At 51.4% G+C, this 26,441-nt stretch overlaps 1 protein-coding gene across 1 annotated transcript; it reads left to right on the plus strand.

Annotated features, from left to right (window-relative positions):
- The first annotated feature begins 134 nt into the window (after nucleotides 1-134).
- Nucleotides 135-26,331, plus strand: SMG5 (SMG5 nonsense mediated mRNA decay factor). Its single transcript, XM_070608616.1, has 22 exons — nucleotides 135-438; nucleotides 4,031-4,129; nucleotides 4,666-4,789; nucleotides 5,152-5,308; nucleotides 7,060-7,149; nucleotides 8,363-8,452; nucleotides 9,148-9,226; nucleotides 11,404-11,529; nucleotides 11,636-11,704; nucleotides 12,174-12,382; nucleotides 12,970-13,107; nucleotides 13,272-13,871; nucleotides 15,200-15,375; nucleotides 16,519-16,594; nucleotides 17,334-17,509; nucleotides 18,496-18,654; nucleotides 22,107-22,166; nucleotides 22,578-22,737; nucleotides 23,164-23,254; nucleotides 24,165-24,239; nucleotides 24,579-24,717; nucleotides 24,900-26,331. Exons 1-22 carry the CDS (start codon nucleotides 365-367, stop codon nucleotides 24,981-24,983), a joined length of 3,051 nt encoding a protein of 1,016 aa, XP_070464717.1. The 5' UTR covers nucleotides 135-364; the 3' UTR covers nucleotides 24,984-26,331.
- Nucleotides 26,332-26,441: the final 110 nt, after the last annotated feature.

A 26,441-nucleotide genomic window follows, 5' to 3' on the forward strand; every position in this document is an offset into this window, starting at 1 on the left:
TCAGCCCTCTCACTGAGTCCACTGTCCGTTCGCTGGCAGCTTTGTCAATAAAGTTTTTCGCAAGTGCTCGGAGAAGCCGGAAAGAGGCCATGCTGCCCAGAGTTAGTTCTGGCAACTTCCCGGGAGGGAAAACTAGTTTCGCGAGATTTGGTAGCAGCCGACCACTGGCCTGCAACTGTGCATCTGCTATCGCGAGATTTGGCTGGCGGAGGAGGAGCTGTCGCGGGCAGCCGCCTCACAGCGATGGCGGCCGAGCAGGGCCGGCGCCGGTGGCGGCTGCGGCTACGGCCGGAGACAGCAGTGGTGGCGGCAGTGGTGGGTGGCGGGGGCCTGTGACCGGGAGCCGCCCCCGGACTTGGGCACCATGAGCCAAGGCCCCACCACAGGGGAGAGCAGCGAGCCCGAAGCAAAGGTCCTCCACACTAAGCGGCTTTACCGGTGAGAGGGGCTCGGGCGTGAGTGCAGCCGCCTGGGATAAGGGGGGACAGCGAGAGGCGGGGCCTCCCGGGCGGGCGGGGCCCGGGTGCAGGGCTGGGGTGTGGGCGAGGGAGGAGGGTGCAATTTTGGAGGGAGCCGGGGGGCGGGGTCCCGTAACCCGGGATGGAGTTGAAAGAAGGATTTGGGTGGGTGGGAGGTTTGGAGGGAAGCACGTGGAGGAATGCCCTCCGCGGTGTGCCTTGGGCGGGCACCGAGCTTTACGGATTTGGGGTAAGAAGGTGGAATTGAGGGCTGCAGAGGTTGGGAAGGTGAGGGTGGGGTCACAGATGGAGAAAAACCCGGAAGGGAACGGTGCTTAGAACCCTGTAGGATTTACAGGGAAGAGCCCTGGACTGAAATCAAGAGAGGCCAGGTTCAGATCCTTGCTTTGTCACTCTCTCACTGTGTGACCTTGGGCCTCAGTTTCCTCATCCTTAAAAGGAGAGATTGGATTGGATGTGCTTTAAAGTCTCTTATGGCTCTAATTTTTGGGAATCTGAAAAAAGAAAGAGGCTGGAAGACTAGTTGTGTTGAACTGGAAGGGCCGGGAAGGACTTTGAGTTCAGAGTGTTCTTAGATCATGGATGCCCATTTCAGGGCACCTGGGGACTTCAGAGTCCTGCCTTCCTTCCAGCCTCATGACTACAGTCTCCTGCCAGGCAGCTTGCGTTCCTGGTTTCTAATTTCCACAGTGCCACTCACACTCCTCAAGTCACATCTTCAGCCCTTCAACCCTTTGTTGGGAACAGGCCAGTATGAGCTCTTTCCACCCTGGGTTGAGGATTTTTTTTTTGGGGGGGCAACTGGAACATGGGCTCTTGAACTGAATTAAAATAGGATGAAGCATAGAGACCAAGTTGCAGTTTTTGCTTCTAGTAGGGAGTAGGGTTTCAGGTTTTCATTCAGCTCAAGCTCTACAGAACAGTGGTGTTTTCATGAGAAGACCACCCTTAGAGCCATGGGCCTCATTTTGGCAGTGAAAGAGTCAAGAGCATGTTGCCTTTTCCTCCCTTGAGTAGGCATCTTGCCTGCTCTGGCTTATTAAGCCAGAAGGCAGAGGGGAGTATAGGCTGCTCCAAAAATAGAAGAGTTATCCAATCCAGCAGCCCCTGGGCTCACACTGGGGGCTGCCCCAAGCAGTCTCCGGGCGGTGAGGAGTTGGCTGAGGGTGGCACGTGTGCCTCGTCATGCTGCCGAGTGTCAGCACTGCCTGTCAGACAGAGCGTGGGCAGTGTCTGCAAGATGCCTTTCTTGTCTCCAGCTTTGGGTAATGGCTCTGGTCATCCTTCTAATTATCCTCAAATCTAGTTCTTTCTCAAGCACTACCTTCATAGGACTGACAGACTTAAGCTGATCTGTTTGCATGTGTGGCTTACATGTGTGCACATGGTGTCTCTGCTGGTAATTGTGTGGTGTTGGCTTTGAGCAGGGTGGAAATTTGAGGCAGCAGCTCTCTGTTTTTATTATGTATTGTAGCAGTGGTGATTGGTAGAAGGAACTGGGGGAGGAAAGTCTGATTTCTCTGCCCAAGATAAATGTGTTGTTAAGACTATGAAACTGTCACTCTGAGCTTCTGTAAATTTGGGAAATTCCCACAACCTGTTTACAGAAATGAAATTCTCAAGTGTTTTAAGCCCTTCAGGAGAAATAGCTGCAGGAGAAGGGATGCTGGAAGGGACATAAGCCCCAATTAATTAATTAGGCTAATTAACTATTTTTTTAAAACTCAGTTTTCTTTTTTCTTTTTAAACACCATGCTAGACCTGAGATTACAGTTGTGAATGAGACACAAGACTAGTTTTTGTAGTTTTAGTTCTAAAGGAGATTACAGTTTAATGGAGGAGGTTATGGTCTGATGGGGAATGGAGAAAAAAGTGCTGAGTCCTCTCAGGTTTAAGAATTTGCAATTAGAACTTCCTAGAGTAGTGGTTATTAACTTTTTTTGGATCAAGAATCTCAAGAGAGCTCTGGAGCCCGTCCATAAAAATACACACACACACCACCCTTAGATCTATCTATGGCACTGAAATTACAAGTGCTGTCCTGGGGACTCAGCTGGCGTAGAGTAAGTCACTGATGGCTGCCTGATGCTGCCCCTGGCATCGAGGGCCAGGCTGGCTAAAAGGGCTTGGCTGCCCGCTCCAGGCAGCCCAGAAGGTATTTGGAGAAATGCTGAGCTCTCAAGATTGCCAGTGAGAAGGCCTTGGTTGCCATCCCACCCGCTTAGCTGGGTGCTGGTGGTCACTTTGCCCTGTACGGGCAGCTTTTAGTGGTGTACCGCCTGAGCCACCACAGCATGCTAGCCTGGGAGCACATTTCAGTATTCTGGAACAATCTTGGATCTTTTCAGGAATCCTCACTCCCTGTTTTCTGGTTGCTTTTGTGTCCAGAGTTGTGCCTGATCCTCCTGTTCTCACAGCTGCTGTTTATCATCCTCTGGGTGTTACCCTCCAGAGATGACATCTATCTCTGGCACTTCTTAGCCACCCATTGTAGAATTTCCTTCGCCTTTTCTGTTAGTGTTTGGAGTCTCCTCCTCAGCCTTATAACAGGATGGATGGAGACTAATACTTACTGAGCACTTACTATGTACAAGGCACTGTCATGAGTGCTTTATGTTTTTGCTAATTTAGTCCTCACTGAGTAGGTGATAATGTTATCCCATTTTATAGATGAGAGAACTGAAACATAAGGAAGTTAGATATTTTGTCTGGGACCACATAGCTGGTAAGAAGTAGAACCCCAGCAGTCTAGTTCCAGAGCCTACACTCTATATTAAACAGAGTTCCCGTAGCAGAATCCAGGAGACCTTACAACTCAGCAGCTCAGGAACCACCCCCCCTCCCTGATACCCCACTATTCCAAAGCAGAATTTTATACTAGGAGTGCCTTTTCTTTATGTCAGAGATAAGCCCTTGCATAATAATCATTCATTCATCCCACCATTATTTACTGAATGCCTACCATATATCAATGCTGTGTATAAATTATCTCATTGAAGCCTCACAAGAGTCCTCTGAGGTAGCTGCTGTTATCTCCATTTTTATGGATGTAGTAACTAAGGCTTAAAGAGGTTAGATAACTTGCCCAAAGTTATAGAGTTAGTAAGACAGAGCCAGACGTTCAAACCCTGTATTTTTTGCCTGGCATCAGGGCGTGTGGTCTTTCCATTGGGAGGGTCTACCTTCCCATATCATGGGGTTTCTCTACCTTGACATTGTTGACATTTTGGGCAGGGTAGTTGTGAACTGTCGCATGTATTGTGGGGTACCTAGCAGCACCCGCTGAATGCTAGTAGCAACTCCTCTCCCCTCCTCCCCCCTCCCCAAGTTGTGACAATCAAAAATGTCTCCATTGTTGCCAGATGTTCCCTGGGGGGGCTGCTGTATCAGGATGAAGACTGTGTTCATCTTATTTTGTAGAGAGTTCAGCCTACAGACTTCTCATTTCCCCACCCCTAATTTTTTTAGCTTTTCCTCTAGGATCAGAGTCCCAGCCTCATAGGTGGACCATACACGTGGCTCAGGGGCTGTTTGCTTGTATTTCCCTGCAGGGCTGTAGTGGAGGCTGTGCATCGACTTGACCTCATCCTTTGCAACAAAACTGCTTATCAAGAAGTGTTCAAACCAGAGAACATTAGCCTGAGGAACAAGTAAGCTGGAGACTCTATACCACCGACCCTTATAGTTTCTCTATCCCTCTCTACCCAAAACCCTGTTATAGACAGATGTGTGTTCTCTCTTGCCTCCTGACTTCATGGTACAGTAATGGGCTGTGAAGTCTGTGGCCTTCCTAAGAGAGGAGATGGGGATCCCTCACTCTCTCTGCAGCTTCTGCATCTAATGGACTGATGCCATAAGAATGGCATTTGAGTTGGGGGAGTTGGCCATACTGCATAGTGAAAGGAAAGAAAGGGGATAAAAAGGCAGAGAAAAAAGGAGAGAAGGGTGCAGGGGAAGAAAATGAAGATTATTAAAATTCTTACTATTCCTGCCTCTTATTTTTTGAGGCTCCCACTGCATTCCAGGACTGCTGTCATCCTGGGTTATACTGACTGACATTGGATGTCTCTTGGGAGGCGGAGAGATTTTTCAGTCAGGGTATTGGCAAATGTTGCCTTGCCCTCAGTTCTTGTGTCCCCACCGGGGGGCATAGTAGTCACTCTCATGCTTGTCTACACCCTCCCAGGCTGCGTGAGCTCTGCGTCAAGCTTATGTTCCTGCACCCGGTGGACTATGGGAGGAAGGCTGAGGAGCTGCTATGGAGAAAGGTATACTACGAAGTTATCCAGCTTATCAAGACTAACAAAAAGGTAAGGGGAGGTCCTAAAACTTGGGAAGAATTGGTCTAAAGAGAGGAAGCTAAGGAAGGAAGAGATAGGTAGGCAAGTGGGCCGGAGCATGGTTGGGGAGCCAAGAAAGAGATGGCAGAAAAGAGGGAGAGAGTCACATATAATTAGGACTGGGGGAGGAAGGGAGCCTGATCTCAGATGGAGAGACCAGAGAAGTAGATCTAAAGGTGTGGGGGCAACTCCTGAATGAGAGGAGAGATGGATAAAGTTCCAGAACCAAGAAGATAAGTTTATTTCCTCAGTGAGATAAATTGGGGTAGGGAGGGGGGAGTGGTACTCTGAGCTTGTTGCTTAGCCAGCCCCTTCCCTTTCCCGATCTCCAGCATATCCACAGCCGAAGCACCTTGGAATGTGCGTACAGAACACACCTGGTTGCTGGTATTGGCTTCTACCAGCATCTCCTTCTCTATATCCAGTCCCACTACCAGCTCGAACTGCAATGCTGCATCGACTGGACCCACGTCACGGACCCCCTCATAGGTCAGTGAAGTCTCAAAGGTGGGCTTGAGGAGCAAGTTCATAGGCCTCCACCTCCAGCCTTCTTATCCTTCAGGGTTCTTGTAGCTTGTAACCCAGCCAGGAAGAGATGATTCTAGCAAGACCTACAAATGCTTCCTGAAGTTTGGGTTTATCCAAACAAGCAGATGAGTTAGAGTGAAGATCTTAGGGAAAGAGAGAGAGCTCTGTTGGTCTAGGATTGTAGACCAATGTGGAGTTGGGGAGGGACGGAATGGTCTAGAGTAGGTCTGGCACTGGAAAATGGCATTAATAGCACTTGTTTTCTTCTCCCAGTTGAATTTGGCCAGTACTGTTTCTTTCACCTTTAGAGATTGTTTTTCAGTGTTTGATGAAAATATTGAAATTTTTAGAAACATTGAGGAAATTATTCTTTGAAGATAGTCAGATCTCTTTTCAGCCATCTGAGGTACTGGCAGCTATAGTTTACCTCTTTTTCTAGTTGGTAGTTTTCTCTTTAGTTCGACCACCCTTTAGAGCTCCTTCCCTCTTCCTCTGGCTACTCTTGCTCTTTATGCCCCTGCCCCTCCCCCAGCCCCATGCGCCTGCCCTCACCAGGAGATAGACATTCTGGATCAGAGATGGAGATTGTGTCCGTGCCACCACGTGGCAGCATTCTCTGGTCAGAAGCACAGCACTGTATTTTGTGCGTTTAAAAACATTATTTAAGACCAGAGTGACATCTGAGACAGCATTCATAGGCTTTATTTCAGGTGGCCAGAGGGGTCTGTAGCCTAAAACAAGATTAAGATAGCTTATTTCAAAGGGTCAGTTCCCCAAACCACTTTAGTTTTCTCCTTATTGATATTTCACATTCAGCCAAATAAGAGACGTCTCTGTAGAAAACATTAGGAAGGCATTTTCAGAATGGGAGCTACACACCCAGGAGAGTAGCTGCAAGGTGAGGTGGATAAGAGCATGGTTTCTGGAGCCACACTGCCTTTTGAGTCCTGGCTGTGCCACTTTGCCGCAGTGTGACTTTGAATCCCTCAGCTGTAAAGTGAGAATAATAAGAGTAACTACCTCACGGGGTTGCTGTAAGTAAGGATCAGTTAGATTGATATTGTACAACACTTAGACCAGTTCCTGGGACGTGGGAAAACTGCTTCCCGAGGAGCTCAGGCTCTCTGAACTGAAGTCTCAAGGCTGCTTGGGAGAAGGGAGAGATGAGAGCCCAGGCATATTTGGCTCTGGCCACCACCAGTCCTTGGGCAAGGCAAGCTCACTTTGTCTCCTTCATGGGCAGACTCTCCAATAGGCTGCCTTCCCCTCCGTGGACCTCCTCCACTGGGCAGAAGCCAGGCTTCATTCACATTCCTTCTTCCTGGACAAGTTTCCTATCTTTACCCAAACTTTTTACCTTTATGTGGGGAGCTTCTACCCAAGGCACCCACGACTGCTTGAGCCTTACCTCTTTCTCCTTTCCAGAAGCCTTCCTATGATGACCTTTCACATGACCTTTCCCCAGGCAGCTGTCCTAGGTTGAGGACCCTAGCCCATCTTTTCCAGTTCCTTCCTGTCTTGTGAATGAATCCTACCTGTGAGCCTCTGTGTCTCTACCTATGTCCTGGATGAGTGTCTTCTCTGCTCCATAAGACAGTGTTCCAAGACTAGCCCTGGATTCTTGATCTCCTTTCTTCACCTGGGAAGGGTGTTTCCCCTTCAGTAGGGGGCAGAGGAACTGGCTCATAAATCTCTCTCTCTTTCTCTCTCAGGATGCAAGAAGCCAGTGTCTGCCTCAGGGAAGGAAATGGATTGGGCACAGATGGCATGCCACCGATGTCTAGTGTACCTGGGGGACTTGTGTAAGAATCTGAATCTTTCATTTTCTCTGTTTTGGGCTACAGGACAGGCTCAGGCTGCTTCAGTTGTTGGGATCAACCTTTATGTGGTTGAAGAGCAGGAGGTTGGAGTGCCCTCTGATAACTTTTTCCCTCCAGTGTGCTTAAAGTGTCCCCTTCTTTTCACTGCTCTCCCGTGAGTGAATACGGGAAGAAGGAAAATGTCTTTGAGCTTTAAGAAAAATCAGGGTGATAACTCAGTTTCAGTAGTGGGTTAGGAAGATTCTAATTTGATGTCTTTCTCCTTTTTGGGATTTTCTTTTCTCATTTTGGACTCTTAGAGGAATTGAAGTTAGACCTCAGGGAGTACTTCTCTGCCTCAGATAAGTATTTCCCAGAATGGAAAAGTGCTCTTGCTTTATGGCCCCTGGGTCTCTAGTCCTCATAGGCAAAGGTTCCTCATTAGGCTGCTGGTGTGTGGCTGTTGGATGCATTGTCTCTTATTGACTTGAGGCTCCTTCTCTCCCTGCCCCCAGCCCACTCCTGGACCCCTCATAGTCAGTGTGCACAGAGAATCAACTGCTTCACATTAGACTGACCAAGTATCATTAGTAATATCTTCTCTCTAGAATTGAGCAATTACATTCCAGAACTAAAATCAGAAATTCTTTCCAAACAGTTATATGTGCTGCAGCTCCCCTTCATTGGGAAGAGCTAATCAAGAAGAGCCTGTCTATTTTATAAGCACTGAATATTCTTTACATTTTGAACCTACCAGCAAGGAATAGAGTTGAACAATTTGCCGATAGTCATGCAGATTTAAGACTGTGCCAGAGACCTCAGCAAGTTGTCTCCTAGCTCAGGTACCTTCTTCCCAGGCTCTTATGACAGTTTCACAGAGTGGACTCCCAGATGAAGAGAGGTTTTTCTTTCTTTTTTTTTTTTGAGGAAGATCAGCCCTGAGCTAACATCTGCTGCCAATCCTCCTCTTTTTGCTGAGGAAGACTGGCCCTGAGCTAACACCCATGCCCATCTTCCTCTACTTTATATGTGGGACACCTGCCACAGCATGGGCTTCATGAGCAGTGCCGTGTCCGCACCCAGGATTCAAACCGGTGGACTCCGGCCTGCTGAAGTGGAACGTGCGAACTTAACTGCTGCGCCAGCGGGCCGGCCCCGAGAGGTTTTTCTGAGACATGGAATCATCACATTTCTTTTCCTCTTCTCTCTCCTGCAGCACGATATCAGAATGAATTAGCTGGCGTAGACACCGAGCTGCTAGCTGAGAGATTTTACTACCAAGCCCTGTCAGTAGCTCCCCAGATCGGTAAGTGGGTCCCCACTTGGGCCTCCCAAGCCAGCTGCGTTTTCCAAGAGGAAGATGATGTTGTTGAGAGGGCAGGCAGGCCATATTCACTTCTCCCTAGATCCTCCCCACACTCATTTATCTCACACTTCATCTTGGTTATGCATTCTCCCCCTTGTAACACACACTCAGAAGATGGGGAGGACAAAAGGGAAAGTGGGAAAGTCTTGAACTAAGAAGGATGGAGGCAGAAGAGAAGGAAGAGAGAAGGTGCTTCCCTGTTCCTGAGATCTTTTTACTTGAGCTGCCCCCACAGGAGGCACAGTGAGGGACGGGGTAAAGCTTCGTTCCAGGGAGAGATGGGGCTTAGCATGTAGGAAGGAGAACTCAGAGGTGAGATGCTGAGCTGGGATAGAGGAGAGGGCTTCAGAGAGTTCTGTCACTGTTAGAAGAGTCACAGCTGCTGCTGAAGGAATGGCACCCCCTGGGTGCTGAACTCCCTCGTGGGCCAGGTGGGAATAGACTGATAGGAAGTGAGTCTCTAATCAGTAATCCCCTGGAGGAGCAAGATTAAGCCGCTAATCACCTAAGACACCAGTGTTGCCTGCAGACCCACTGTTCTCCCCATAAGTTCTCTGATGCTTAGCATTGGTTGGACCTGGCACCTTTCAGTGAGTGTTGTGGTCACAGACTGCGTGACTTCTCTTTCTTTCCAGGAATGCCCTTCAACCAGCTGGGCACCCTTGCAGGCAGCAAGTACTATAATGTGGAAGCCATGTATTGCTACCTGCGCTGGTGAGTAGTTGCCAGCTCTTTCCCCAGTCCTGCTTTCATGTCCATACCATACCTGCTCTGTTTTCTCTCTTCCCTTCTTCCCTTGTCTGGCTCCAGGGTAAGATAGGAAAATGCTAAGATTGCCTTCAATTTCCTCCTCTCAGGGGCACCCTGACACAGCCCCACTGCTTTTCACACAGCCACCTGGATTTGTAGGCGTTTGGACAGCTAAAATAGCTGTCCACTGTCATGCAAAATGCAGGATTGCTGCCTTCCTGAAGAAGTAAATAAATTTGATATAGTCGATAAAATATCACCAAAGTAGCCTCTGGCAAGAACTTCAGAATTGTAGAGATTCAGTGTTTTGAGGTGACAGAGATGACAGCATGGGAGGACCCGCTTAGAAGCAGGATGGGTCACTGCTTCTCTGGATCTGATACTTAGCTCTTAGAATAAACAGTTTTTTCAGGGCATCCAAAGTTTGTTAGGCTTCAGTTACTAAGTCACCATAGCCAAATGCACATGAGGCTCATAGGTAAACCAGAATGTTGTTGGTTAAGTTATAACAAGAAATAAACGGCCAGGAAAACCGAGAAACTTCCTCTTGCCACCTAGTCAGGGCCAAAGTCTACTTGAGAAGCTAAATCATTCTCAGAAGAGGTTATATAGTGAGTTGGCCTTCAAAGCAAAAGGAATAAGGTGGTCTTCATAGCTTCAAAGGTCAAATACTAAAGTGTAAAGTAAAACGCCTAATTGTGCTTTGTAATTCCATGTGTCGTGACCTTGGTTCACCTGGTCAAGGAAACTTCTTCCTTGTATCAACAGTATTTGCTCGTGTGGTGCCCCTTCTCCTTTTCTAGATCAGTACAGACTGGCCTCCTGTTCCACTGTATTTGTTCTTAAAAATGATCACCAGGTTTATGACCCGCCATTGCGTCTTTGCCATTTCTCTCATGCCATCCAGAGAATGCCCCCCTTACTTGTCCTGAATCCTTCATCACACTCATGATCATGATTTAGGGTGAGTCACTTCCAAAGAGAGCTAAGTACCTCCAGGTTTGGGAGGTGTCCACTAAGGTCCTAGGTACTCTGCTTGAACAGTTCTATCTGTGGTGTCTGAGTTTGGCATTTGGGTAGGACTCAGTTGGGCACTTCTCGTCCCAGTGGCATTGTCTAGGGTCAGTCCTTGGTATTCAGCTGATGTGGAGCTCTGGTATATCTGGAGGGTTGACTCATCTAGACCCCTCTCCCTCTCGTCTCAGGGCCTCTCCATGTGATGTCTTCCTCAGGGTGGGCAGTTTCTTACGTAGTGGCTTGAGGCTCCAACAGTGAATAATGACCCAAGAAACTTGGAAGTAGAATCTGCCAGTCTCTTAAGGGCTGGAAACTGGCAGAATCACTTCTACTATATTGGTCAAAGCAGTTGCATAGTCTTCCACCCCCAGCCAAGATTTAAGAGGAGGGGACAGAACCCACTTCTCAGTGGAAGGTATATCAAGGAATCAGTGGCTCTCTTTAATTCACCACAAACACCTACTTCTCCTTTTCTATACCTTGCTTTTTATAATTAAAAGATGTTTAAAAAAAAACAAGACATCAAGAAAAGTATGGTGTCCTGTTGAGGTCAGTCTTCAGTGAGGCAGACGCAGCTCTACCACGTGTTAGCTGCGTGACTTTTGCAGTATACTTGTTCTCTTGGGCTGTGTCCCCTCATCGTAACTGTGGGCAATATTAGGGTACAGTGCCTGACACAGTGGGCTGCTCAGCACGTATTCGCATTGGAATGAGTGTTGTGAGGATTAACTGAAATGGTGTATGTAAATATCCTTGCACATAATAAATGCTTATTAAATGCTACCTATTATTAAATACTCTATGCTTTAAAAAAAATGAAGGATAATGTATTTCAGGGATGGTAGCTAAGTTAAGTTTTGAAACATAAAGTAGGATTAATTGTCCCATTTCCAGATATAGAGGAGATGCAGACTTCATCTTTACTCTGATTAATCTGGAAGCTGGTTTGTGTGTGTTTTATTAGGAAAGATAGCTTTCACTCTGAGTACATACATGGAAGGGGAGGCTGGGGGCAGCCTGTAATTACAAGAAACCTTCTTTCCTAAAGCCCTGGCAGAGCGACATTTCCCCCTCCCCCTCTGCCCCTGCCAAGACTCAGTAGCTCACCTCTGTATCTCCTTTAGCATCCAGTCAGAAGTGTCCTTTGAGGGGGCCTATGGGAACCTCAAGCGGCTCTATGACAAGGCAGCCAAAATGTACCACCAGCTGAAGAAGTGTGAGACTCGGAAACTCTCTCCCAGCAAGAAGCGGTAAGTGGGGCCTGTGGGGAGGAGGGGGTCTCTCTGCAGTTGGTATGGCAGAACCATAGGGACTCTGGAGCCATTCACCATTTACCTTGGGCTCCTCTCATTTCAGATGTAAAGACATTAAGAGGTTGCTGGTGAACTTTATGTATCTGCAAAGCCTCCTGCAGCCCAAAAGCAGGTGAGTGGAAGAGAACATGAGCAAGAACTGTGTCCTGTGAGCCCTATCCATGATGGCTCCTTGACAGAGGGGGACCTCAAGAGGAGGGAGCAGGCTATTGAATTCTGCCTCTCAGCTGGAAATTCCTTAGTCAGTTAGTCTTTTGTAGGCATCCTTCAGTGTTTCACCATAGGGTTCTGTGCCCATTTTCCCCTGGGCAGCTCACCCTTTGGCACAGAATGGGTGCTCACTCAATGTTGGAGGAGTGACTGAATGGGAAGCCCACCCACATGTCTTCCCCTGGGTGTCTGTCCTTCCTCTGTTTTTTGTCTGCTTTGGAGGTTAGCCCAGCACTGAGTCCCTCTGCTGCTCTCTGTGAAGTCTCCTCTGCAGGCTCGCTTAGTCTTTTCTCTGAATCCTGTATTCCCAACTCTTTTTGCCTGCCTCAGCCACCATCACTGACCTCCCTGTTACTCCTGCCCCTCCATAGCTCCGTGGACTCAGAGCTGACATCACTTTGCCAGTCAGTCCTGGAGGACTTCAACCTCTGTCTCTTCTACCTGCCCTCCTCACCCAACCTCAGCCTGGCCAGTGAGGATGAGGAAGAGTATGACAGTGGATATGCTTTCCTCCCGGATCTTCTCATCTTCCAGATGGTCATCATCTGCCTTATGGGTGTGCACAGCTTGAAAAGAGCAGGTAACTGTCCATATGTCCTTCTTTTATCCCCCACTGGGTTCTGGGATCCTCACTACCCTTTGCTGCAGCTCCTTATTCATAAAGTTTCTTCCACAAGCAGACCCTTCACTATCTGTATGTCTGCTTGGCTGTGGAAGAGTGAGGGACAAGCAACCCTACCCTAAGGGAGCTCCTGGTGAATGAATAAAGGCACCAGCATATGCCCTTCCCCATCTCCCCTCCCTCCACACCCCCCCCGCCCCATCCCTAGCCAGGACCCAGGCAGACATGATGGTGAGGATACTTACCTAATGATACAGACAGAATTCAGACCTTGCTCCTTGGGGTATGGGGAGGAGCCTGTGTGAAGGCATGAAAGCCAGGGAGGATGAGATGGGACAAGAGGATACATGAGCTTACATGAGGAAGCAAGGTGAGCTGCCATAATAGTGCAGAGGCCTGAGAAATCTTTTTTTACCTTAGAAGAGGCTCTGAAAGGTAGTTGGAGCCTTGGAGAGGTTGAGAACAGGTAAGATGGGATTGGAATTGATGATGCCTACTCCTCTTCAGGGCCCTAGGCCCCTAATGCCTGGTTTTCCTGGCTTTAGGATCCAAGCAGTACAGTGCAGCCATTGCCTTCACCCTGGCCCTTTTCTCCCATCTCGTCAATCATGTCAACATACGGCTGCAGGCTGAGCTGGAAGAAGGCGAGAATCCTGTTCCAGCATTCCAGAGCGATGGCACAGGTGCAGGAGTGGGGGAGGTTGTGACTATGGAAAGGTTAGCATGGGGTGTGGGCATCAAGGAAGGGGAACACAGTTGTGGAGGGGGAGGTGGTGTTGAAGAGCACTTTCTAGCCTCTGGGCTCCAATTTGTCTCTAGGCCCCACCTCACCCTCCTCTTTCTACAGATGAACCAGAGTCCAAGGAACCCTTGGAGAAGGAGGAGGAGCCTGGTCCTGAGCCTCCTCCTGCAGCACCTCAAGCAGGCGAGGTCAGAAAGAGCCGGAAGATCTCCCGTCTCTCCTGCCTCCGCCGCCGCCGTCATCCCCCCAAAGCTGGTGATGACAGTGACCTGAGCGAAGGCTTTGAATCAGACTCAAGCCATGACTCAGCCCGGGCCAGCGAGTGCTCAGACACTGGCTCTGACAAGAGTCTTGAAGGGGGAGGAACCGCCTTTGATGCTGAGACAGACTCAGAAATGAACAGCCAAGAGTCCCGATCAGACCTGGAAGATATGGAGGATGACGAAGGGACACGGTCCCCAGCCTTGGAACACCCTCGGGCCAGGTCAGAGGCCCCTGAATCCCTCAATGGTCCACTGGGCCCCAGTGAGGCTAGTATTGCCAGCAATCTACAAGCCATGTCCACCCAGATGTTCCAGACCAAGCGCTGTTTCCGACTGGCCCCCACCTTCAGCAACCTGCTCCTCCAGCCCACCACCGAACCTCACGCCTTGGCCAGCCACAAGCCCTGTATCAATGGGGATGTGGAGAAGCCCTCAGAGCCAGGTATTTGGGCCTCTCCTCATCATCCTGCTCTTGTCTACATCTCCATGCCATCAGCACTTACCCATGAGAGGCCACTTTCCTCTCTGTGTGAGGACCTCTCATCCCCACCCTTGCTGCCTTGCCTGTGGCCCTCTGACTAGTGTAGCCCAGGAGTTTTTCCCTGAGAATCCCCTCTCCTGCTCACTTCCTCTTTCCCAGCTCCCAGCCTATTTCGTGGACTTACTTCTCTCCTGCTCCACCCTGCTTTGTCAGCATTGGGGCTTTCCTCCCCACTGACACCAGCAGCTGCAGCTTCCTCCATTGGTGCCATCTCAGGTCCCACCAGAGCTCCTGGAGGCTAGAAAAACCAGCACCCACCAGGACAGGTGGATTAGAGTGAGACTTACGTCCCAAGGGTCCTCCTGCAAAGGGAGCTCACAGTCAGTAATGGCGAGCATTTGTTGAGCCTACTCTATGCCAAGCACTAGGCTGGACTTTTTTCAGGTGTTGTCTTATTTAATTTCACAAAGTCCTGTGAAAGAGTTATCATCCCCTTTCTAAATGCTGTCTTACTTCCAAGTTTCTGTGCATGGTGTTCCCTCAGTTTGGAACATACTTTTTCCTCCCTTGCCCTGAACCTGTTGCTTGGCTAATTCTTACTTGCCCTCTAGATTTTAGCTTCAGAGTCACTTGGTCTGGGCCTCCTCCAAGGCTTGCTTAGATGTCCTTCCTGTGGGCTCCTGTAGCCTCTGCACCTCCACAGCTTCTAGCCCTTTTCCACTCAAATGAAGTTGTCTGTCTCCTCAACTAGACTGTGAGCCTCTTGAGGGCAGGACAGTCTATGTTTTGCCTGTTGCTGTATCCTCAGTACCTAACACTGTGCCTGCCACAGGGGTGGGACTTAGGAAGTATTGAATGAATAAAAGAAATGAGGAAGCTGATGTCAGAACTGTAGTGACTTGCTCAGTGTTCTAACCTGGAAAGTTGAAGAGCTAGGAGTTAGAAGTAGTTCTTTTCATTCTCTACCCCTCTTCTCCCTCCCCTACAGCTCTCTTCTGACTGTCTGCCCTGCCTTCTAGCAATTGGTTAAGTGAATAGCTGTAGACCAGCTTCAGCCTGTAGCTTGAGTCTGAAAGAATAATATTTAAAAAGGCACCAGGCTCTTGGCTTAAAAGCAACCAGTTAGTGGGCCTGGGAGAATGAGGCAGGGGTCTGTAAGTGAATTCCCCATCTTTCATATCAGAATTCTTAAGAAGAGTCCACGCAGGTCGGGTATGCTCCCCCACAGAGCTGAAGCCTATTGCTACGTGCCTGTTGGTTCATCCCAGTTCTCTGTTACCTGCCCCCAGCTTCTGAAGAAGGCTCTGAGTCGGAGGGGAGTGAGTCCAGTGGGCGCTCCTGTCGGAATGAGCGTAGCATCCAAGAGAAGCTGCAGGTCCTGATGGCCGAAGGCCTGCTTCCTGCCGTGAAAGTCTTCCTGGACTGGCTGCGGACCAACCCTGACCTCATCATCGTGTGTGCACAGGTGTGCCACTCCACCCGCACTGCCCTTTGTCAGGCCCCAGGTTGTTGGGGGAGGGTGTTGGCCAGGATGGGGCCCAGGAATCCCCTCAGATGGGGACAAAAGTTATTGTCGAGCATCTGCTTCGTGCTGGGTCCTTATGCTTTTCACAGGAAAATGATTAGGCATGACCTTTGCCCTCAAAGAGCCTGTGCCCTGGGCTGGGATACATATTCTGCAGACTGGGAAAGTGAGAGAGCTGCTCATTCTGCTTTGTATCCCCAAAGCCAGACATACTGCCTTCTGTTATGAGTAATGGTGGAAGTATGTGTTTGAGAGCCAACCTCAATAGGTAAATACCAGAGCCCAGAGAAAGAAGAGAACACTGAGTAGTGATGGAAGAGATGGGATCTAGCAAATGGCGGGGCTTCAGACAAGGCAAAGGTGTTCTGGGCAGGAGAGTCCTGCAGCCAGAGCAAGTGGCGTCAGAGGCTGGCTGCATGGACACTTAGTAGGGTGGTGGCAGCCTTCTTTGGTTCAGAGTCTCAATCTGGAGCCTCTAGTGCCCTAAGGCTTTCATTCAGTGTTGCTTCATTCCAGTAGCACACCTGCCCTGCTGTGAGAGACCCCTTTCCCAGCAGGTCGCCCTTTTCCCTGGATGAGAGAGTTTGGATCAGAGCCAGGCACGCCCTTGGGTGTGTGGTTGTGTCTGATGACAGCTAGTTAGTCATTGTTAGTCATCCAGGGAGCTGTGGTAAAGATGGAGATGCCGGGTCACTTCCCTGGAGAGGTGTGCCAGTATGGGCATGTGGAGGGCTGAAAGAAGGTTTGTGCTAGACAGGGAGAAGCCGTCTCCAATGCTCTAGCTTTTCCCTCTACCAAAATCCAGAAAGTCCTTCCTGTAATCTACTTTTTTCTTGAAGCCTTCAGCTGGTGATGAAGTTCAGCAAGGCTCCATGGTCCCCCTTCTTCATTCCTCATGGAACCAGCTCCCTGTTTTCCAAGTCCTCCACTAGCCCCACCTTGGCCTCTTTTGTTAATTTTTCTCTCAAATCCCTCTAGGCCTGTGACCATAGCCCCAGACCCCCCAAGTGTAGTGCTTTTCTTGCTCACTGCCATTTTCCAACACTGCCCCAACTGAAGGCCTCCTCTTCCCTCGCTCCCCAGAGCTCTCAGAGTCTGTGGAACCGCCTGTCTGTGTTGCTGAATCTGTTGCCAGCTGCTGGCGAACTTCAAGAGACTGGTGAGTGAGTCCCTGGCGCTCCCCTACCTTCCCCTCTCCCTTATTGGCCCCACAAAGCCCATTCCCCCCTTCCTGGTCACCCGGTCCTTGGGGTAAGGAGGTTAATGGGATTCACTGCCCAACCTCCCTGACACAGCAGTCATTGTGGTCTTGGCCTCTCCTGTTTCCTACCCCAACACTGCCTCACTGTGGGCAGGTGGCCTGTTCTGCCAGGGAGTGTGCTCCCTGGGGAAGGCAGTGGAGTGAACAAGAGCAGTGAGGGGAGCCTGGAGCCAGCCCTAGTCACTGGTGTCACGCTGATGCCTTGGTCATTGGGAATCGACCTTGACCTCCAGCGTTCCATCTGTCTGGCTCATGCCCTCCTACCACCTTCCAACTGGAAATCTCTACCTTCTCCTACCTCTGAGACTCCCCCAAGGGCTATTCATTCCTTCCTCCGGAGCCCCCCTCTCACTTCCAGCCTAATTGTCCCTGCTGTCAGGAAGCTTCCCAGTCTGAGCTGTCCTTGTTCTCCCAACCTGCTCTGCTCTTCTAACCCCTCCAGCTTGGTCTCCTAGACCTCTGCTTGACGGCCCTTGTGTATCCGTCTCTCTCCTCTCCTCTCTCCATGTCTCCCCACCTCTGTCCTAGGGGCATGTCCTGTCTCATCAGCTTGGGAATTCCCAAAGGGAAGGGCTGTGTCCTTCTGACTGGGGGCTCCTAAAGGGCAGGTGGTCTCATGTGTCTTCTTTCTCCCCAGGCCTGGCCCTGTGTCCCGAGGTCCAGGATCTTCTTGAAGGTTGTGAACTGCCTGACCTCCCCTCTAGCCTGCTGCTCCCAGAGGACATGGCACTTCGTAACCTGCCTCCCCTCCGGGCTGCCCACAGACGTTTTAACTTTGACACGGATCGGCCCTTGCTGAGCACCTTAGAGGAGGTGAGGATATCATTTCTCACGCCACAAGCTCTGTCGTTAGTCAGACACAGCAGCAAATCAGGGGCCCGGGGTTGGAGGGGGCAGGCAGGCAGCCCTCTGTCCAGACAGGGAGAGTAGTGTCCTTGGGGCTGCAGGCGGTGAGTGCTGCTTCATTCAGTGAGCCATTTAAGCTTTCTTTCCCTCTTGGCAGGATGTCCTTCCACAGGGCTGCTGTTGGTAGTGTCTCCTGTTGTAGAACAAGCCTCTTCCTTCTTTTTTCACCTTTTATAGAAGACAGAACAAGTGAATTATTAGGGCTTTGAAATCTTTATCAGTCTCTTTTCTACTCTGGACCCTGCGTCCTCTGAGCTGAACATCACGGAAAGTTAGAGCTGGAAGGGAATGTGCTGCCCACTTAGTTCAGTGACTGTCACCCTTGAATCTCTGTCATCACACAGGCCACGTGGGGGCAGCAGAGGGAAGCCAAGCAAACAGACCTCCCAGCCCCCTCCCTGACACACACCCCCTTGGTTGGTCCCTTTCCAGCCAGAGCAGTTTGCCTTTAGTCTGTTTTATATTTTAGGGTTCTAGATAAGATTTTTGTTTGATGGGGAAGAAGGGTTTTGCTGACCAAAAAAATAAGTTGGAAATGTTGATCTAGTTCAGTCTCCTCATTTTCCACATGAGGAACTAAGACGGGAGGAGAGGCGGCTTAGAATCCAGGTCTCCTCACTGCAGCCCAGTCCCCTTGTTTCTTTCTTCCTGGCCCCAACTCCTGGTTCTCTAGTCTGCCTGGGAGTCTCCTTGCCTACTTGCTTACTCCTGGTGGTTAGAGGTTCTGGGCCCTGTGCTCCTCCTTCGCACCCCACCGCCCGCAAGCCTTTCCAAGGAGCTCCTGTTGCTGAGGAGGCTGGGACAGCAGGGAGCTGGAGGGAGGGAGCCCTGGTGGGCGGGGTGGGCTTAGAGGGCCCTGCTCAGCCAGGCTGGGCTCCTGTGTCTCCTCACAGTCAGTCGTGCGCATCTGCTGCATCCGCAGCTTTGGCCACTTCATTGCCCGCCTGCAAGGCAGCATCCTTCAGTTCAATCCGGAGGTCGGCATCTTCGTCAGCATCGCCCAGTCTGAGCAGGAGAGCCTGCTGCAGCAGGCCCAGGCACAGTTCCGCATGGTGAGTCAGGCCTTCCCCTCCCTGTCCACTCTGCTTCCCTGGGGCTCACTGAGAAACCAGGGTGAGAGACTCGGACAGACTGGTGGCCCTTGACTGAAGGATGTGGTGAGTGGGGTTGAGGAAACCGACCCTCCGGAGAGAGGAGGCCCGGGAGGGAACTGAGGGATGGGCTAATAGACAGGGAGTGAGAAGACCTTTGAACAGAGGCAGCATGGCACCAGACCTGTATCCAGACTGCCTAGGGGTTGAGGGCCATCTGTGTCACCTCCCAGTCTGAATTAAGCAAGTCACTAAGCCTGTTTCCTTATCAGATATGAGGGAGTAGCAGAGTCAGCTTTATGGGGTGGTTGTGATGATGGAATGATAGTGCATATCAGCCCTTTGCATGTTGTCTGATGGAGTGTGTGTGCTCAGCAAGTGCTCCTTGCCCTTCTCTTTTAGGGGGAGGAACACTAAGGAATGGAGGGGAGTGGAGGGATCTTGGTATCAGACACCATGCAGGAACCCTCCCATCCCAGACTTGGTCCCATCCCTCAGAGGCTCCAAAGAGTAGGAAGTGGCCTGGGTTGCCTCTTTTCCATTCAGTAATTCATTCCACAAATATTTATTGAGAGTCTGCTCTGTGCTGGACCCATCAGTATTCTAGGCACTGCAGTTACAGCAGCGAACAAGAGAATCCTTTCTCTTCTGGGGCTGATACTTGATGAGCAACCATCTGGGTTCCGCAGTGGGGCCTGCGCAGCCCTGGGCGTGTTGTCCTCCTCGAGCTGAGCGGCAGCAGTACACTTGGGGTGGAGTGTGGCACAGGCAGCATGGCCCCCATGTCTCCTCAAGCCTCGGGGTTCTTTATCCCAAACCGGCGCCCTTCCCCATGACCTTCCTTTACCCGGCCCCAGGCGTCCCCACCTCTCTTAGGCCTCCTTCGTGTGGACATTCTGCTTAGCTGGGGAGGGGCACAGGCTCCCCAGCAACTCCCTTCCTGGCTGTCTTAAAAGCAAGCACATTTTGTTAAAAACAAACCTTTTGTTTTAAGGCATTTATTGCTGTTCCATAGGGGAAAACATGGGGGGTTACACAAATAATTATGGGGAAGTTACACAGCTTCAAAAAATGTTAGAGTTTTTCCAGGCATTTCCTCCAGCCTAAAGCTCCCGAAGACTCCTTCTCAGGGGCAGGGAGTACCTGAAAGCCCCTCTCGTGAGGTGCTGGACACACAGGCCAAGCTGGACACAAGCCACATAGCCTGCTGGGGCTGCCTCCTGCTCTGCCTGGGTCACAGGTTTCCACCCCAAGGGGTTTATCCTCTAGCAGCAGCAGCAGCATGGTCATTGTCATCATCGTCATCTTGCCATCTTCTGTCATTTATTGGGAGCTTTCTATGTGCAAACCCATGTTTGCATCTGACATCTCATTTAACCCTGGCGGCAGCCCTGTGAGGCTGGTGCTTGCATCCTTGTGTTATAGTTGAGAAGATGCCGAATAACCCAGGAGCTGTCGTCAACGGCAGAGCCTGGGCTCATGTCCTTGTTCTAAGCTGCTGTGGGGGCTTAGCTTCTCTACAGGCCAGCTGGGCACCGGGAGCCACTGCTCCTACTCTCTGGGGCTCTGGTGTCTGCCTGGTTTTGGGACCCCCTTTCCTGCTGGGACCTCAGGTTTTTCTGAGGACCACACAGGCCCACATCTCTGAACTGCTGGACCGGCGACACCAGAGCCTTCGATTAACGCGGCTCTCCTCCTCCTGGATCCAGGTGGATCCACACACACCTGCACTGGTTCTCTAGGGGACTCATCCAAGTGTCCCCATCCCCCTCTCTGGAACATGGGGTTTCCCAATTCCAATTTTAGCCTAAAAGTAAAATTACTGGGCTTGACTTCTACAGTGAGAGGAGGGGAGTTTGTCAACAGCGCTCCCCTGACCAGTCTGCCAACAGGGCGTGTGAGAAAGTGGCTGCATGCAGGTGCTGGCTTCTGCCTCCCTTCTTTCCTTCCCCTGCCAGTGTTTCTCGAAGGGGACCCTCTCAGCATTTAGGGCAGCACCATCTTTGTTGTGCAGGACTCTGCAGGGGAGTGGGGTGGATCTTGCATAACCATAGTAAAATTATAAAAACTAAGAAATTTGGGTTGGTACAGTATTCTTAACTATGGATTTCTTGGATTTCCTTCAGATTTCACTAGTTTTTCCACTAATGTCTATTTTCTCTTCCAGGCTCCCACCTTGCATTTGGTTGTTGTGTCTTCTTAGTCTCCTCCAATCTGTGACAGTTCCTCAGTCTTCCCTTGTCTTTCATGAGCTTGACACCTCTAAACAGTATTGGTCAGTCATTTTGTGAAGTGTCCCTCAGTCTGGCTTTGTCTGGTGTCTTCTTATGATTAGAATGAGATTATACATTCCATATTAATATTTTAAAGCAGCACACTGATGATGCCACTGTGCTCATCAAAGAGCCTTCAGTGGCTCCCCATATCTTTTAGGACAAGTCCTCATCCTTAACCTCATCTTTTAGATCATATTAAGGAATTTGGACTTCATCCAGAAGACGAAGGAAAACTATCACAGGACTTTTGGTCAGGACCATGCTGGAATCAGATGGTTTTTGAAAGACTGCCTTGGGTGCAGGCAGAGAAGATGGATTGGGTCAGAGGCAGAGACCAGTAAAGAGATGGTTATAATAGTCAAGGTGGGAGGTACAGCCTTTGGCTAGGGTTACGCAGTGGAGATGGAGGCAGGTGGAAGGATCTGAATGATTTGTAGGAGGTACAGTTAACAGGACTGGGAAGCCGATAACTTCTGGGGCTGAGAGAGAGGGAAAAGTCGAGCCTACTCAGCTTTCTGACTTAAGCAGATGGTGGTTTATTTACCAAGTTGGGGAGCACAAGAGGAAGAGAGGCAGTTTTGAGGAGCAGATGGGGCTGTCGAGTAGGCAGTTGAAAATGTGGGTCTGGAACTTGGGTGGTCAGGTCTGGGCTAAAGCTGCAGACTTGGAAGAAGTTGGTATGTGGATGGTGATAGAAGGTGAGGGGGTGCATGGATGGCATCTTTTGGGAGGAAGAACAGATGGAGAAGAGCAAAGGAGCAGAGATCAACCCTGAGACACAGGCAGTGTTTAAGGAGTAGAGACTGAGGGGGCTTAGCTGGGAAACGTGCAGGCACAGCCAGGTGCTCTCCTGCGCCATGACAGTGCATGGCTGTCTGCTCCCTCTTTCCCATGGTGCTGGAACTGTGTGAGCTTCCGTGGACTGGTAATGGAATTTGCTCAGATTGCATCAGGGGATTATTTTTCTCTCATGCCTCCCTTGCCCTCATTTAGCAGGAACGATAGAGCTGACTTTATATGAGGCTGTATGACTGACTTTATATGACCCCAGGAATTCCTCTTGGTCTTGATCGCTAGAGAAAGGGTATACCCTCAACTCCTTATCTCAAGCTTTACACCCAGTGTTTTCCCTCCTAGGCGCAGGAGGAAGCCCGGCGAAACAGACTAATGAGAGACATGGCCCAGCTACGACTTCAGGTAGGACATCAGGACCCAAGTGCTCCTTCTGCTCTTGATCTGGTTATTGCCTAAAGCGCCTTGGCAGATCCTCACCCCTCCAGCTGCAACCCCCGGCCCTGTCTGTGGCCCTTCACTGCACCCAGATTACCTTCCTGGCCTCCTAGCTCACCCTCCCCATTGCTCATTCTTCACTGAGCCTTAATTCCCCCTTTCTGCCTTCAGTTCCTTCTCTTTTCTTTCTCTTTCTCTTTACCTTAACCCTTGTTTCTGTCTACTTTTCCACCAAGGCTATTGGTGGAGTCCCCTGTCCCCCCTTGGCAGCAGGAGGAGCCCCATAAGAGCCACCTTGAGTACCATTCTCCCTCCCGCACCCCCACCCAGGCTGCAGGGGCCGCACGCAGCTCTACCCACTCTGCCTTCTCTCATCAGCTGGAGGTCTCTCAGCTGGAAGGGAGCCTGCAGCAGCCCAAGGCCCAGTCAGCAATGTCTCCCTACCTCGTCCCTGACACCCAGGCCCTCTGCCACCACCTCCCTGTCATCCGCCAGCTGGCCACCAGTGGCCGCTTCATTGTGATCATCCCAAGGACAGGTAAGCATATTGGGGAGGTGGGGGACAGATAGAGTGCAGCTAAAAGAGACTCTGGGCTTAGGACTAAGAGACCGTTATTTGGGGCTCAGGTTACACACAGTGGCCTTGGTCAAGTCCTGCCACCTCTGTGAACTTCAGTCACTTCATCTGTGAAATGGGCATAACAGTCTGTTAAACCCTGACTCACAAGACAGCTAGGAGAAACACATGAGAAAATCCAAGTGAAAGCACTTGGTAAATTGCCATGTACATTGCTGGCAGAAGGTCACACTTTCAGAGAACTTTGGAAGCCCCGTAGGGAGCCACAGTCCCTTCTTTTCCTGCAGTGTGTACTGGAGCGAGCTCAGATACTTCCTGCAGAGTCCCATGTCACAGCAGTCTGAGCTCGTCTGTTTTGTCCTTCTCTGCTCCCACCTTGCTCACCAGTGATCGATGGCCTGGATTTGCTGAAGAAGGAACACCCAGGGGCCCGGGATGGGATCCGATACCTAGAGGCAGAGTTTAAAAAAGGAAACAGGTGAGTGCAGGCCTGGCTGGACCTGTGCAGAGTCCTGTGTCTGTTTCCCAGACAACGGATGCTTATGTGTTCCTTGCTCCCTGTGGGTAAGACACACACTTGCAGTCCCTGCTCACAGTTCGCTCACTGCCAAGGAGGGAGCCTGAAGATGTAATTAGAAGTCAGGATCTTAGGTGCAGAAATAGAGGGTGGTCAGAGGAGCTAGGAGCCCTGTCGGGGAGCACTGACCTGTTGTCCACTTGCCTCTGGGGCAAACATGAGATGAGCATCAGTGGGAGAGGGGAGCAGACCCCCCAAGGCCAGGCTGTGAGCTCCTTTGCTGGAGTTTCTCCCGCTTTAGCGTTGGGACCGGTGATGGGGTTTACCAGGGTAGGGGTGCCTTCCTCGGGGCTGCCCGGGGCTGTCCCACCTCCCATTGAAGCCATCCAGGGACGAGCAGGTGGCAGCATACAAGTGCTCAGTCCAGCACAGACCGACCCTTCTGGCCTTTGGGACAGGAAGAGGACTAGGCAGTGGGGGTAAGGAGAGGGACACTCCTCCCTCCTTGCCCTGCTAGCTGGCTCGCCCCCTCCTCTGCAACTGCCCTTGCCTGGCCAGGAAGCTACACAGAGCCTACTTGTTTGGGCCTTGTCTCCAGAAGCCCTGACTTGAAAAGCATCTGCTGCTTCTCCCCTCCCAGCACCTCCCCCGGGAGGAACTGAAGAATCGATGTTATCAGGAGGAAAAGCGAGCTGGGCTCAGTGGCCAGGAAGCTGCTTCGAAATGGCTCCAAACTGACCTGCAATGGGAGAGACACATCTCCTTACCTGCTCCTGTAAAACTGGGCCCCCTGAGCCACAATGGTCTGCTTTGTATGAGGTGCCCTCCCCCTCCTCTGCCCCCCACCTCCACTCTCCTGTCTCCTTTGCAGGTACATTCGCTGGCAGAAAGAGGTGGGAAAGAGCTTTGAGCGGCATAAGCTGAAGAGACAGGATGCAGATGCCTGGTACAGTTTCAGCCCCCACTCCTAGAACCTCAGAAAGGCTGCCTGCTTTGCTCTTCCATGAGCACTCCCTGGGAGAGTGGGACAGGGCCAGAGAGTTCTCTAACAGGTAGCAGGATCAGCCTGGGCTCCACACACAGCCTGCCAGGGGTCTCCTGCAGGCCTCACCTTGGAGGGAGTAAAAAGTTGCTCCAGCACTGGAGCCCCTGTGGCCCTGAGATGGTTGGGCTTGCTCTCTCGTAGCGCCCTCCCTGCCCCGGCTCCCCCTGTTCCTTGGAGATCCTGCTGTTCAGGCTATGCTAATACTGGGGCTTGGCCCACCCACCCCCTCCTCCCCACCAGGACTCTCTATAAGATCCTGGACAGCTGCAAACAACTGACTCTGGCACAGGGGGCAGGTGAGGAGGATCCAAGTGGCATGGTGACCATCATCACAGGCCTTCCGCTGGACAACCCCAGTGCGCTCTCAGGCCCTATGCAGGTGGGTCATGGGGTGGTGGGGGTGGTGTGGAATGGGGAAGAGGTGCTGGATTAGACTCCTCCTCAGCCCTCTATACAGTTGCCCTTTTGCTCTTCCTTTACCCCTTCCCTCTCCCCTCAATGACTTGTCCCATAGTTCAGGAGGTCAGGCCCTCTCCCATCTGTCCTCTCCCCATTCCACAGGCAGCCCTGCAGGCCGCTGCACACGCCAGTGTGGACATCAAGAATGTTCTGGACTTCTACAAGCAGTGGAAGGAGATTGGTTGAGACTGACCCCCCAGGCCCTGCAGTGGGGCTGACTCCAGATCTCTCCTGCCCTCCCTGGCAGCCAGGACCACCACCTGTAGTCACCCCACCACACGCAGACTCACGCACGCACACAGGAAGGAAGCCCAGCTGCACACAGGCTGCAGGGAGGGCCCAGGAGTCGGCTGGGAGGGCGGGGTCCCCCTGTTGCCAAGACGACGTCAGGAAAGAGAGGAAAGTGCTTGGAGCGGGAGAGGCCTGTGGGCCCCTAGCCAGCCTTCCTGCCTCAACCTCCCTGCTGTCCCCAGGGGCGGGTTGCAGGCATGGGTGTCTGCATTTCATCGGAGTGGTTCCTGGACCTCTGAGGGGAAGTGACAGCAGAAGGGGCCCTTCTTCCTCATCCAAGACGCAAAGTGTTTGGGGCCAGGAGTTTGGACTCCCCAGCCCTGGGGGAAGAATTGGGTAACACCAGATATCTGGGTGGTTCTCTGCAGACCCTTCCCCTCCTCGAGAACCACCCATCCTCTCATCTCCCTTTGTGGGGGCTGGGCAGCTCTGCAGCTTTGGGGACTCTTAAAGAAGAAGGGCCTGGAGCTGCCTGCACTGATAACAGGGCCAGGGCTTGCATCCCCTCCTGCTGCAGGGGCCGCACACCCAGTTGCCCCACTTCTGCTTTCTGTCTCCTTCTGTCTAGCTTCCGGGGCAGGGAGCAGTCTCCACCCATGGCTGCAGGCAGTCTGGTCTGTATGCCAGTGAGGGTTCCTCTGCCCACCGGCCCCACAGTCACAGTCACTGCGCTTTGTGCTCTTGGCTGCTATGCTGGGACAGAGTGGGAGGCCAGTAAGAGGAGAGTGGGGTACAGTCTGAAGCCACCACCCCCCCTTACTCTAGGAAGGGGCCTGTGTTTGGGTGGGCAGTGGAAAAGAGAGGCCCCTTGAAGCTGCCTGGTCAGGGGCCCTCTGTCCTGATGGGCTTCCCTGCTTTTGCCCTTCCCCAGGACTAAAGGCCAGGTGGGCTAGCTTTGGGAGTGTCAAGGTGAATATGAGGGAGCAGAGATCATGAATAGCTCAGGGCAGTGAATGGAGCAGCCAGAGCAGAGCTGTGTGTGGGAGGCTTTGGCCAGGATTGCCCTGGCCCCTCCCCTCCGGCTGGACTTGTAGCTCAGGCTGGGGGTGGGGGGGTCTCAGCTCTGCTGTCCCCGCCGCAACCTAGCTTCCCAGGCTGTTCTCAAAGGAGAGCAGGCTTCTTACCTCCTTCCTCTAAGACAGCAAGTCTGGGACAACCTAAGGGGAGTGGAGTCACCCCCACTCCCAGTCCCTGGCAGAGACTGAGACTAAAGCATCACTTAATAAAGACCCCCCGAAGCCCACTCCCTGTCACCTGGTGCCTTTCTGTACAATTTTATTGGGACATTGGAGATTATGTGCTGTAATGGCACTTTGGAAAAGTTTCTTCGAGGTGGATCCATCAAAGCAAAAA

Source organism: Equus przewalskii, unplaced genomic scaffold (genome assembly GCF_037783145.1).
Source record: "Equus przewalskii isolate Varuska unplaced genomic scaffold, EquPr2 ChrUn-9, whole genome shotgun sequence".
NCBI lineage: Eukaryota > Metazoa > Chordata > Mammalia > Perissodactyla > Equidae > Equus > Equus przewalskii.